General features: G+C 39.7%; 1 protein-coding gene across 4 annotated transcripts in view; it reads left to right on the plus strand.

Annotated features, from left to right (window-relative positions):
- Positions 1 to 14,864, plus strand: part of ALG5 (ALG5 dolichyl-phosphate beta-glucosyltransferase) — a 91,835-nt gene that overhangs the window by 21,078 nt on the left and 55,893 nt on the right. For 3 of the 4 annotated variants that reach the window (XM_080661877.1, XM_080661878.1, XM_080661876.1), the window contains one exon: positions 4,319 to 4,432. The exons of the other annotated variant lie outside the window; for it this stretch is intronic. In XM_080661877.1, the coding sequence (XP_080518003.1) occupies positions 4,319 to 4,432 (114 nt within the window). The remainder of the gene's footprint in view (positions 1 to 4,318; positions 4,433 to 14,864) is intronic. 4 annotated transcript variants of the gene reach the window in all.

Genomic DNA, 14,864 nt, shown 5'->3' on the forward strand with positions numbered 1-14,864 from the left:
TTAAGTGATATCAAAGGTGTATTTTACTATATCAAGTCAAATATATTTGTACTTAAGAAAAAATTAATTCACTGAAGTGCACCATGAAATTAGGAGCTGATGTATATATATGTATGTATGTATATATATACACACATACATACATATATATACATCAAGTATATATATATACATATATATAGTTTATTTCTGTGCCATATTTTACCCAAATAACCAATTCAAACTTGAGTGCGTAATTTTGCTAAGTGTCAGCTGCCTAATATAACAATATACACTGAGTGGCCAGATTATTCTGACCACCTGATGTTTGTAGGCAAATTAGCCGTACACTGCATTGTATGGGATATGGAAGCCAAAGGCCTGTTCGAACACCTTTGCTGTCTGCAGTTACCAAGATAAAACGTCTCCAATTTGCACAGGAACACAAGGATTGGACAGTTGAGCATTGGAAAAAAGTCATGTGGTCTGATGAATCACATTTCCAGTTGCATCATGCAGATGGAAGAGAATTTCGTGGAAACAGCATGAAAGCATGCACACCACATGCATGAGTACAACCCTTCAAGCTGGTGGGGGCAGTGTTATGGTTTGGGGCATGTTTTCCTGGCATGGTTTGGGCCCTTTAATTCATGTGGAACAATGTCTGAATAGCACAACGATACCTGATCAGTATCGTTGCTGATCAAGTTTATCCTATCATGTTGATTGTGTTTCCCAATGGAAATGGCTTTTTCCAACAAAACAATGCACCATGCCACGGTGCTCATATTGTGCAGGAGTGGTTTTAAGAACATGAGGGAGACTTGACTTTGCTTAGGTTGCCCCCACAATCACCAGATCTCAATCCAATTGAGCATTTGTGGGATGAAGTTAAAAGAGCCATCAGGCAGCTGGTTCCACAACCATCAAATCTCACAGAACTGGACAGTGCTATTCATCAGGCATGATGTCAGATTCCTTGCATCACCTTCCAACATTTCGTGGAGTCAATGCCAAGAAGAATCGCTGCAGTATTGAAGGCAAGAGGTGGCCCAACGAAGTACTGATGGGGTAGTCATAATAATCTGGCCACTCAGTGTATATGGATATAACCACATTTCCTAAATTTTAGTGAAATTCCATATTTTTTTTTCTATTTAAAAAATTTATTTTATTTTATTATTTTTATATATATGTGTCCTTATTCCCCCATTACTCCCCACCCCCCACTCATGCCGCACCCACCTGTTCTCTGTGTCCATTGATTAGGCTCATATGCATGCACACAAGTCCCTTGGTTGATCTCTCCCCCTTACTCCCACCGAACCCCTCCTTCCCTGAGGTTTGAGGTTCTGAACAGCCACAGAGCATGAGGTTTGAGGTTCTGATCGACTTTTCTCGGTCTCTGGATCTGTGCTTGTTCAACTGCCATTCATTATATTCCACAAATGAGTGAGATGCCTGCTTTTCTTTCATATGCTGGCTGTTTCTTTGTCTCCCCATGATCTGTCTTCTCTGGGTGTCTGGTTATGTAGTTCTCTCTCTCCTGCATTGATTTAAAGGCACAAAATACAACACAACAAGGTACAATGCACAAGGCACCGAACACAAATGTATTCATGATATTAATAACCCCAAATAAAAGTGACCACCAGAGAAAGACGATTTAGAGAATAGGAGAGAAAGAAGAAGAGGAAAAAAAAAGAAGTGCAAAAATTAAATTAGGAAAAGGAAAAACAGTAAGAGAGAAAAGAAAGAGAATAAGAAGAATAGGGGAACAAACTGTATATATGGGGGGAAAACTCCAATAGAAAAGCCTCTAATCCCAGCAAATGCCAGCAACGAGTACCTGGAGATGAATACAAACTACAAACAACAATTAATATCAAGCGAGGCGAGGAAAAACAGATGTAAAAAACAAAGAAAATCAAAGCAAACAAGAAAACAAAACAAAAAAGAATAAGCAAAAGAATCTCAGAAGCATAAAATAATGATATAATCAACATTCGAGCAAACAACAACAAAAGGACAGAGAGAAAAACAATTTTTGGATAGTGAAGACAGAGAAGAGAGAGGTGTGTATGAACTTGGAGCAGGGGATTGGAAATTAGATATATAAGTAGGGTGAAATTTTAACGGACTAAAAAGAAAGAATAGGGAAAATCTATGGAGGAAAAGGGTAAGAGAAACAGGACAACAAAAGGGCAAAGGTTAGGAAGAGAGTGATGACATAAAGATAGAGTAGAATGATGCTAAAGGAAAGATGAAAATAGAATGTAGAACACTAATCCCAAAGTAAAATAAAGAGAAAATAAAATGTCACTTCTTTAAAAAAAAAAAAGTAAAATAGTAGTAATAATTCTGATTGAAAATAACAATGTAATAATTAAAAAGGTAAAATCAAGTGAGGAAAAAAGATAAAAATTAGTTTCTTACATAAAAGATGAAAAAGAAAAAAATTATATAAAAAATTAAAAAAAAAATGTGGAGTAGTGAAGGTCATTCACTTCCTCTAGTGTTCTGTTTGGCACACCTGTTTCCCAGTCAGGACAGTATTGCAGTTCCCTGCGTTCCCCTGCTCCTCAGTGTTGTAAGCCAGTCCTGATTTTTAAGCAGGTGGTGTGTCTTTCTTTCTTGTATTCCTTAATTTGTGATTACACAGGAGTCAATTTGTGATTCCGCCCCTGGGTGGCAGTGTTTCTGGGTTGACTTCCGGTTCTATCAGTCCTTTCTAGCCTCTGCTTTAGATCCTGCTTTCCCTGTGGCACTCAATACCGGTTTGTTGGAGTGGGCTGCCCCAGAGCTGGTTCTTTGGCGGTCACTCCCCGCTCTGATCCCCAGGTTCCAGAAACACAACTTTCCCGTGCAGTCTCCTAGGGTGTCCCCACCTGGGTGATCCTATGTATTGGGCTCAGTAATCAGAAACAAGGATTCAAAGAGGAGAAAGCGTGATTGTGCGAACTCCGGGTTTGCTCCTAAGCCTGCACAATCCCCTTTTCCCCCTTGTGTCCAAACAGCTGGCACACTCCCAGAGTTTTTAGGCTGTTCTTCTGCATCAGATCAAAATGGGTTGCTTTTTAGAGATCCCCTCTGTTAGCAGCTCTGAGGACCCCCTTCCACATTCACGGATCACCCCAGCCCCAACAGCCACGGATTTTTCTAGGCACAGAGTTCCCTGGTCCTCCAGCTCCTGCAAAACGCGCGTTCCTCTCTCCCACCGGGACCAGAGACCTCACCTTATCCCAGGCGAAATCTGACCTGTCTGTTGTGGAGTGTAGAGCTCCTCTGCATCCGTGTGTTTGCGCCAATTGGGGAGCGGTGCTCTGGGGTTCGCAGCTATTCGGTGGGTGCCGCAGTTGTAGATTTTCAGGTTTCCAATAACATCCACTTTCCCCTTCAAGATGGCGCGGTCTCCATGTCCGTGCCGGTGGCTCCAGGGGGGAACCCAGCCGCAGTGGGGCCTGCCCGGTCAGGGGAACCCCGTCCAGCAGTCCCCCACCTTCATCTGGAGTATAGCTGTCCCTTAACTCTCCAGCACACACTCCTCATGCGACCCTCAGCTGTTCTTTCTATCTGCTCCGGGATAAGGCTCGGGACACATCTTTCTATTCTGCCACCATTTTGGTTCCGAGAGAAATCTAAATTCCATATTTCTTTATTCAACAATTTATTTAAAATACTTTATGTTCAAAATAAAAATAAAAAATTATGATGCATATCACAGCAAATTTGTATATATTATATTTGTTCAGTCTTCATAAATCCTTTTTTTTTTTTTTTTTTTTTTTTTCAGAGCGGGAGAGAGAGATAGAAACATCAGTGAGAAAGAATCATTGATTGCCTGCCTTCTGCATGCCCTGCTGGGGATTGAGCCACAACTTGGGCATGTGCTCTGATGGGGAATTGAACTGTGACCTCCTGGTTCATAGGTAGATGCTCAACTACTGAGCCACGCCAGCCAGGCCATAAATATGTTCTTGATATGCTGTGCTAAGTGCCGTGATATATAAACAATGCATACATATTATATATGATGACATTTCACATTTTTAATCTATTAATTCAGAATATCTTTGATTTATCTAAAAGTATTTTCTTAGCTTCTAAGGTATTAGTTGTATGACCTCACAAAGTTTTAAAACTATGAAATAGGCATTACATACATGTAGGAAGATCCAATCAATCTAATTTCTTTTAAGTGAACTTTGGCCTCCTCCTATCATTTCATACCTGGTATTTCACTCTTAGATATTTTAAGTAAAGCTGAACAGACAGATATGTCATTGAATTTAGCCTTAATTTTAAGCAACTTTGTTTTAATTGAAATTTTTAAATACAGGGTGTATTCAGTTCTCGAGGAGAAAAGATCCTTATGGCAGATGCTGATGGAGCCACAAAGTTTCCAGATGTTGAGAAATTAGAAAAGGGACTTAATGATCTACAGCCTTGGCCTGTGAGTATAAGAATCTATATAAAAGCCTAATATGCAAATAGACCAAATGGCTGAACAACTGGTTGCTATGACGTGTGCTGACCACAAGGGGGGTGTGCGCGGAACATGGTGGGCGTCTGCAGCAGGCAGTGGAGCACGGAACATAGCAGGCATCGGCCGCAGCAGGATGGTGGAGCAAGTGAGCGGGGCACCAGACCAAGGCGGGATGCCGGTCGCTGTCATTGGGTCAAGCCTCAGGTGGTTACTGAAAATTGTTTGCCTCCATGCACCATGGTCCCGCTGGGCGCTCGCACCTGCTGCCAGTGCCGGCCCTGCTCACACCCGCTGCCGGCACCCAGCGCCAGCCCTGATCGCTCAGCGCCATCAGCGGGTGTGAGTGGTGGCTGCCAGCCCTGATCGCTCCTCAGGGCTTCTCCACCTCCTCCTGCACCCGAGGTGTGATCGGGGCCTGCATCCACTGCTTGTACCCACTGCCAGCGCCCGCCCCCCTTCCATCTCCAGTCGGTGCCAGAGCCCTTGCTCACACCACTGTTGGCAGCCCCAATCACTCCACACTGTCAGCGTGTGTGAGCGGGGCCAGTGCTGTCAGTGCGTGGGAATGGCACCAGCGGGTGCGGGGCTGCCAGTAGTCGGGTCTAGGGGTCGCAGCATGAGGGGCCGGACAGAGGCATGGAGGATGGGCCGAGACCCGCCTCTCTGCCCACCACAGCCTCGCAGCCCACAAATAGATCAAACAGCGGAATGACCGGTTGCTATGACGCGTAGTGACCACCAGGGGGCAGAAATTCGATGCAGGAGCTGCCCCTACTGGTCAGTGCGCTCCCACATAGGGAGCGCTGGTCAGCCAGAGGCCAAGCTCAGAGGCTAGTGAGCGCAGCGACGGTGGTGAGAGTCTCTCCTGCATCCACAGCAGCGCTAAGGATGTCCAACTGACAGCTTAGGCTTGATTCCCGTGGGGAGCCATAGTCAGACATCCCCCAAGAGCCCCCAGACTGCAGGAGAGACACCCCCTCCCCCGAGTGCACAAATTGCGTGCACCAAGCCTCTAGTATAGTTTAAAATTTAAACTTTAAATTATATTCAATCAAGGATAAATGGGATCTAAAGTAAAATGAATATGAAGGTTACCTGTAGTTTAAAAAACTAGGAGGTATTTTGGGTGTAAAATTCTTCTGTACAGTCCCACAGAAGAGCTAATTGTTTTGTTATAAACATTCACTGATGTTCTGAGTTTCACTTGACAATTACTTATTTAATATTTTGGCCATCTCTCGATTTTTAATTGCTTGACTCATAAATTGCTTAATTTTAATTTCTTAACTTATTTAATATGTACATATTAAATTAAAAGCATAGACTGAGACTTCCAGCTAAAGATGTGAAATGAATCTTGTTTGTGATAAAGCAAACAAACACGAGTAGCAACTAATCAAAGATTATGTGCCAATAAAAGGATCCAAGATGGCTACAGAGTAGGTGGAAGCTACACTTACCTCTCAGGACCAAAGTGGAATTACAATTGAATTATAGAACAATCATCTTGGGTGACTGACAAGTAGCTGAAGAAAGCCATATAGCCAAGGTTTTACAGAGGAAACCACATCGAGACTGTTCCAAACAGGTTACCCAGGGCGAGTCACAAGCAGTGTCTGACATTGGCTTGCACCAGAGTTCATTCTAAGATGCCCAAAACCAGTATGCCCAGTGGTCAGCTATAGATTAAAACAGAGCAGGATCCAATAAGCTTTACAAGAAGCATATCCAAAGGGTGATCTCGGCAGGCACAAAACCCTGGTTAGGTGAATTCCAGTTCTTGTGGTCAACACCTGAACAGCAGCTCACACACTGTGGTTGGGGTTGAGACTCACAGTCAGCCAGGCTGAGGGACAATCTCATGCATGAATGGACCAATAGCAATCAAGACTCAGTTACAAGGAGGGTCCACATAACCCACACATGGGACATTCATGAAGAGCCCGGCTCAGGTGATCAAGGAAACTGGACCACAGGACCCCACAGAACCCCTACTACATAGGCCACCCCATAAACACTGGGAAACATAGCAGATCTAATACTAGAAACAAGCACTAAGAGGCAGCCAAAATGGCAAGACAAAGAAACATATCTCAAATGAAAGAACAGGAGAAATCTCCCAAAAAAGAGCTAAGTGAAATGGAGGCAAACAATTTATCAAATATAGAATTCAAAGTAATTGTTATAAGGATGCTCAACAGCATGAGAAAGGATATAGAAATCATAAAAAGGACCAGTCAGAAATAAAGAATAAACTGGAAGCAATAAACAGTTGGTTAGATGAATCAGAGGAGCGGGATTTGATGACAGTAAAAAAGAATACCCAATCATAGCAGCAAAAAGAATTTTAAATAATGAGGATAGCTTAAGGGACCTTTGGGACAACATGAAGTGTGACAACATCCACATCATAGGGGTACAAGAAAGAGAGAGAGAGAGAGAGTAATTGAGACCTATTTGAAGAAATAATGACTGAAAATTTCCATAACCAGGTGAACTAAAAAGTCATACAAGTTCAGTTGGCAGAGAGAGTCCCAAACAAGATGGACAAAATAAACCAGCACCAAGACACATCATAATAAAGATTAAAGACAGAGAATCTTAAAAGCTGTATGAGAAAGAGTGTTAGTTATGTACAAAGGAGCTCCTATTTGAATTGTCAGCTGATTTATCAACAGAAACATTTCATTACCCAAGGGATTGGCATGAAATATTCAAGTGATGAAAAGCAAGGACCTATAACCAAGACAACTCTATCCAGCAAGGCTATCATTGAAATGGAAGGACATATAAAGAAGTTCCTCGACAACAAAAAGCTAAAGGAGTCTGATACCACCAAACCAGTATTACTTGAAATGTTAAAGAGCCTGCTTTAGGAAGTAGGGGGGGAAAAAGGAGGAAATAGTTAAAAGAATAAAATGGCAATAAATACATACCTATTCATAATCAATTTAAATGTAAATGGTTTAAATTCTCCAATCAAAAGACATAAGGTAGCAGAATGGATAAGAAAACAAGACCCATATATATGCTTTCTACAGGAGACACACCTCAGAACAAAAGATACAGACTAAAGTAAAGGGATGGAAAAAGATACTTTGTTCAAATGGAAATTTTAAATAATTGGGGTAGCAATAAATTTATCTGACAATAGACTTCAAAACAATATAGTAAAAGACAAAGAAGGATAGTACAAAATGATAAAAGGAGCAATGCAATAAGAGGATATAACCCTGGTAACATTTATGCACCCAATGTAAGAGTATCTAAGAATGTAAAGCAAATCTTGATTGAAAGGGAGATAGAAAGTAATGCAGTTATAGTAGGGGATTATAACTCCCCATTGACATCAGTGGATAGATCTTCCCGATAGAAAATTGATAAGGAAACTGCAGCCTTAAATGACATAATAGACCAAATGCATTTAATTGATATCTTCAGAGCATTTCACCCCAAAGCTGCAGTAAGTGCACATAGAATATTTTTTAGGGTAGACTACATTGTAATACAAAACAAATTTCAATAAATTAAAGAAAATTGAAATCATATCAAGCATCGTCTCTGACCATTGTGGTCTGAAATTAGAAATCTATCACAAGAAAAAAATTGAAAAACACACAAAGACACAGAGGTTAAATGACATGTTATTAAACAATGAATGGTTTAACAGTGAGATCAAGAAAGAAATCAAAAGATACCTTGAAACAAATGAAAATGAGAACACAAGTCAAAATCTATGGAAAACAGTGAAGGCAGTTCTAAGAGGGAAATTCATAGCATTGCAATCCTATCTAAAGAAACAATCTAATTTTACACTTAAAAGAACTTGAAAAAGAAAAAGAAGAAACAAAGACCAGAGTAAGTAGAAGGGGGGTAAAAATAAAAATCAGAGCAGAAATAAACAAAATGGAGTCTAAAAAAAAAACAGTACAAAGACCAATGAAACCAAGAGTTGGTTCTTTCAAAAGATAAATAAGATTGGCAAACCTTCAACCAGACTTAACAAGAAAGAAAGAGAAGGGACCCAAGTAAATAAAATAGAGATGAAAGTGGAGAATTAACAACTGACAACAAAGAAATGAAAAAAACTATAAGAAAATATTACAAACAACTATATAAACATACAATCTTCCAAAACTGAATTAGGAAGAATAGACGTATTACAACTAATAAAATTAAAACAGTAATAAAAAAACTTACACTAAACAAAATTCCTGGATTGGATGACTTCACAGGTTTTTACCAACAATTCACTGAAGAACTAACACTGATCCTCCTAAAACTATTCCAAAAACTTCAAGAGGAGGGAAAACTACCACGCACATGTTGCAAGACTAGCATTATCCTAATTTCAAAACCAAATAAACACACCACAAAGAAAATTATAGGCCAATATCCCTGATGAACATAGATGCTAAAATCCTTAACAAAATATTATCAAACTGTATCCAGCAATACTTTAAAAAGATCATATAACATGATCAAATGGGATTTACCCCAGGAATACAAAGTTACTAAATATTCACAAATCAATAAATGTAATACACCACATAAACCAAATGAAGGATAAAACCACATGATCCTATCAATAGATACAGTTGATAAAATCCAACACACATTTATGATAAAAACTCTCAGCAAAGTGGGAATAGAGGGAACATACCTCTAGCTAAGTAAGGCCATATATCACAAATATACAGCCAACATCATAATGCACAAAAACTACAAGTGCTTCCTTTGAAATGAGCAATAAGATGGGGATGTTTGTTTTCACCACTCTTATTCAACATAGTACTAGAAGTCATAGCTATAGCAATCAAACAAGAAATCAGGCATGGAAATTTGAAAGGAGGAAGTAAAACTTATTATTTGAAGATGACATGGTACTGTATATAAAGAACCCTAAAGATTCCACTAGATAACTACTAGAACTGATAAATGAATTCATTAAAGTAACAGGATATGAAATATCCAGAAATCTTTACATTTTTATACACAAATAATGGACTGTCAGAAAGGGAAAGTAAGAAAACAGTCACATTCACAATTGCTGTAAAAAGAATAAAATACCTAGGAATAAATTTAACAAGCATGTAAAAGACCTGTACTCGGAAAATTGTAAGTCACTAAAGAAATTGAAGAAGACACAAGTAAGTGGACACATATACTGTATTCATAGATATGAATAATTAACATAATTAACATGTCACTAATACACAAAGCAATTTTTAGATTCAGCACAATTCCTATCAATATACCAATGGTGTATTTCACAGATCTAGAACAAATATTCTAAAAATTTATATGGATGTACTAAGTACCCCAAGTAGCCTCAAGAATTTTGAGAAAGAACAGTGTTGGAGGAATTGCTCTACCTAATATCAAACTCTACTACAAGACCATAGTAAACCAACGAGCATGGTACTGGAATAAAACCAGATATATAGAGCAATGGAACAGAAAAGGAGCCCAGAAATAAACCTATGACTTTATAGTTAATTAATATTTGACAAAAAAGGCAAAAACATACAATGGGCTAAACATAGTAACTCAATAGATAGTGTTGAGAATATTAGACAATACATGTGAAAAATGAAACTGACCACCTTCTTACAACATATACAAGAATAAACTCAAAACGGATTAAAAACTTAAATGTTGGACTCAAAACCATAAAAATCCTAGACAAAAACCTAGGCAGTAAAATCTTGGGCATTTCTCATAGCAGTATTTTTTTTGATGTATCACTTCAGTCAAGGGAAACAAAATTCTATATAATAAAAAGCTAATATTCAAATGGTCCCCACGGGCAGGAGTTCAACCTGCATTGACCACCAGAGGGTGGCGCGGAACATGGGAGCATCGGCAACGCGCTGCTGGCAATGGGCAGCAGTGGAGGCGCTGCTGGCCCCGATAGGCCCTGACGAGTGGGAATGTGGTGGTATGGTGGAGCAGGTGAGCGGGCGGTGCCAGGCCAAGGTGGGTGTGAGCAGGGGCCCCAATTGCCCCGCCATTGTCCCCACAGATCAGTCCTGATCACCGACCAGGCATAGGGACCCTACCTGTGCACAAATTTCGTGCACCAGGCCTCTAGTAAAAAATAAATTGGAGTGTATCAAACTAAAAATTTTGTGCACAGCAAAGGAAACCATCAACAAAATGAAAATACTCTCCATTGAATGGGAAAACATGTTGGTATGCAAAATTTATAAAGAACTTATAAAACTCAGCACAAAAAAACAAACAATTCAATTTAAAAATGGGCAAAGAACTTGAATAGACACTTCTCCAAAGATGACATACCAATGTCCAAGAGATATGAAGAGATGCTCACCTTCACTCATCATCAGATAAATGTAAAAAAAACCACAATTTTTTTTAAAATATATTTTATTGATTTTTTACAGAGAGGGAGGAAGAGGGATAGATAGTCAGAAACATCGATGAGAGAGAAACATCGATCAGCTGCCTCCTGCACACCTCCCACCCGGGATGTGCCCGCAACCAAGGTACATGCCCTTGACCGGAATCGAACCTGGGACCCTTCAGTCCGCAGGCTGACGCTCTATCCACTGAGCCAAACCGGTTCTGGCTAAAAACCACAATTTGATATCACTTCACATCTGTTAGAATGCCTATCATCAATAAGTCAACAAATAAGTGTTGGTGAGGATGTGGAAAAAGGGAACCTTCATGTACTGTTGCTAGGTCTGTGGATTGGTACAGACACTGTGGAAAGCAGTATGGAGTTATCTCAAAAAATTTAAAATGGAACTGCCTTATGACTGAACATGTTATTCCACTTCTGGGAATTTATCTGAAGAAACTAATTCTAAAGAATATATGCACCCCTATGTTCATAGCATCTTTATTTACAATAGCCAAGAATTAGAAGCAGCTAAGTGCCCATCAGTAGATGAGCAGATAAGGACGCTGTGATACATTTACACAACTGAGTACTATTTGGCTGTAAAAAAAAAAAAAATGAAATTTTACCCTTTGCAACAGCATAGATGGACCTAGATAGCATTCTGTTAAGTAAAAACAGTCAGAGAAAGACAAATACTATATGATTTCACTCATATATGGAATCTAATGAACAAAATGAGCTAACAAGCAAAATAAAGACAGACTCATAAATGAAAAGCAGGCTGATAGGTTTCAGGAAGGAGGGGTTGGCACTGGTTATGGGCGCTGGAGTGATTGAGTTAAAAAAAAAAAAAAAGGAAAAAAGAGAACTCATCCACAGGGACAAACGTGGTGATTGCCAGGGAGAGCATGTATTGGGGGATGTTTGGAGGGCATCAGGGGGATGAATGGGAATGTTTGAAGACTTGGGGTGTTGAACCAGGATACATTGTACATATGATATGTTGTAGAATTGTGCACCTGAAACCTATAGAATTTTGTTAGCAACGTCACCCCAATAAATTTTTTTTAAGTTTCTGTGCAACTTCATGCCATACCTTCAAAAAGTAAAGGCCTGGCTCCCTCTCTTCTTCCTCGCCTCTCTCTCTCTCTCTCTCTCTCTCTCTCTCTCTCTCTCTCTCTCTCTCTCTCTCTCTCTCTCTCTCTCCCCCTCTCCCCCCCAAGCTGCCTGTGCTTTCTTCCTTTGGGTGTGTCTCTTTGCCTTTCCTCCTAAGCTCCAAGGGCCCTTCTTTTGCCTCTGTAACTTGTTTCCTGAGCCCACACAGCCCAGTTGGCTCCCTTCCTTCACAGCTCACTTCTTCTACATCTGTGAGTTTCTAAATATACTTTGCTTGTATATTAGTCGTGGCTCTGAATTCTTTCTTAGCCAGAGCTCAAGTACCAGGTTGCTGAACCGAGTTCCAATCGCCAGTATCATTCTGGTGCCTTTTGCCACTCACACTTATAAGAAGAGACATGAGAGATATCTCTCTCCTCCATATGAGGAGTTAGCAAAATGGCGACTGTCTGTAGGCAGGAAGTTAGCCAGCACCTTGATCCTGTTCTTTCAGATTCCAGAACTTTGAGAAATAAATATCTGTTGTTGTTTGGAAAACTAAGAGTAAAGGATGACTTTCACTCAGCATAATGCATTTGAGATTTATCGATACTGCTGTACATATCAGTAATTTGGTCCTTTTCATTGCTAAGTAGTATGCCTCTGTATGGGAGCATCTGAGGTTGTTTATTCATTCGACTGTTGAAGGACATTTGGGCTGTTTTCGACATTTGACAATTACAAATAAATTCAGTATCAACATTCATCTTAAAAAAAAAAAAAAAGGTGAAGGTAGGAAAGGAAGAACATTTTTGTGCCACTCCTGACTTTTAAAAGCCATATAGAGCCCTGGCCCCATTACTCGGTGGGAGCATTGTCCCATATACCAAAAAGGTTGCAGATTCAATTCCCAGTAAGGCACATTCCTAGGTTTCGGGCTCAATCCCCAGTCAGGGCAGAAAAGGCAGCCAGTCAATGTTTCTCTCTCACATCGATGTTTCTCTTTCTTAAACCCTCCATTCCTCTCTCTAAAATCAATAAACATATCCTTGAGTGAGGATTTTTTTTTAAAGCCATTTTGAGAAAGAAGATTAATTGATGAGTTTACCAAATCCTGAGGTTTTTTTAAAAAAAGGTTTTTATTGATTTTTTTTTTAATATAAAGAGAGAGAGATAGAAACATCAGTAAGAAAGAAACATCTTCGATTGGCTGCCTCCTACATGCCCCCTACTGGAGATCAAGCCTGCAACCGGGCCATGTGCCCTGACCAGGAATCAAACTGGTGACTTCTTGGTTCCTGGGTTAATGCTCAACCGCTGAGCCCCACCAGTTGGGCCTAATTCTGAGCTTTTTATGAAATACTCCCAATCTGGAAATGATCAGAGAATAAATAAGTACCCTTAGACAATATCAAACAGTACACCTGCCTACTATCACATAGCATGTCAATATTTTAGCAAAAGCAAGAAAAATTGCTTGGCCTTGCCATTTTCAGGGTTTCAAACTACTTTTGGGGCACAGATCCATGTGATTTGGTCCATTTCTCGGTGGTGTAAAACCTTTTACAGGACACAATGAAATATCACAACAGCAAGTAACCCACAGGAAGTACATAGATCTCATCCCCCCCAACCCCAATTCTTCCCCAGGTTCAATACACAGGCCTTGAAACTCTAGTTCTGATGGAAAAAAGGCACAAGTATATCAATGTGAATTCACCTATGCTATATGAGAAGTACCCATGTTAATCATGGCACCAACATGAACATATTACTACAAAAAAAGAATTAAAGTTTCATACAAAGAAAGATCAATCTTGAAATGTAATCCACAGAGAAGAATAAAATACATCAAAGTAAAATAAAATCAGTAAGTAGAATAATTCAGGAATGAAATACAGAATTCTAATTTAGAACTGATTATTATATATTTGTTAAAAGAACCCCTATTTATTACTAATAACAAAACAATAAAAAATGTAAAACACATATAAAACCCATTAAAAAAAAAACCAAAATAAAATTTAATAATTACAAAAACTCACCTAAAATCCTATTTCCTAGACATACATATATATTTATTTAATTTCATGGTTTGTAATGCATTTTGTTTCTACCTCCACCATCATACACTCTCCCTTTTTTTTTCTTTTTTAAAATTAATTTCTTTATTGATTAAGATATCACATATTTTTTGTCCTCATTCCCCCATTGCCAACCAAAACCCCTCACCACGCATGCCCCCACCCCCTGTTGTCCGTGACCACTGGTCCTTTGGTTGATCTCTTCCCCTTACCCCCACGCTCCCCTACCTTCCCTCTGAGGTTTGACAGTCTCATCGATGCTTCCCTGTCTCCGAGTCTGTTTTTGTTCATCAGTTTATGTTGTTCATTATTTCCCCTAGATGAGTGAGATCATGTGATACTAGAAATACACTTATAAGAACTGAAAATGAGACAAGCAATAATGGTTATGCTGGGAGGCAAAAGAATCAGTCTGTAGTGAGTTTCTTTGTGGGCCAACAGTTCTTTTGAGTCCCAATTTCAATGTCAAACAGTTCCTTATGTGTACATGTCAGCGATGATATTTCAGTTCTGGATTGTGGACAAATGGTGGTAATGCAGGTCCGACCCTCTCTGGTTTGGTCTTGGGCAACCTGCCACGATGCACAGCTGCTGACTGCTAGTATGGCAAGGCGTCGTCAGCATCTTCCATCTCTGGACTGTTTCTCTTCTGTCTTCATGGCTGGAGCAATTCCTGTCAATTCCTCTCTGTTGCAGGAATCCACATGGTCTTGGAGGTGTTTTCTGAAAATATACAAACATATTCTCGACCAAAAGTTAATAAAGGAATCTTTTCTGTAAATTTGACTTGGGATCCTTTTTCATTTTATGCTCAAACGATTTTCCTTTGGCTTGTTTTGACACCATGTGT

The sequence above is a fragment of the Plecotus auritus genome, assembly GCF_963455305.1.
Source record: "Plecotus auritus genome assembly, chromosome: 3".
Classification (NCBI taxonomy): Eukaryota; Metazoa; Chordata; class Mammalia; order Chiroptera; family Vespertilionidae; genus Plecotus; species Plecotus auritus.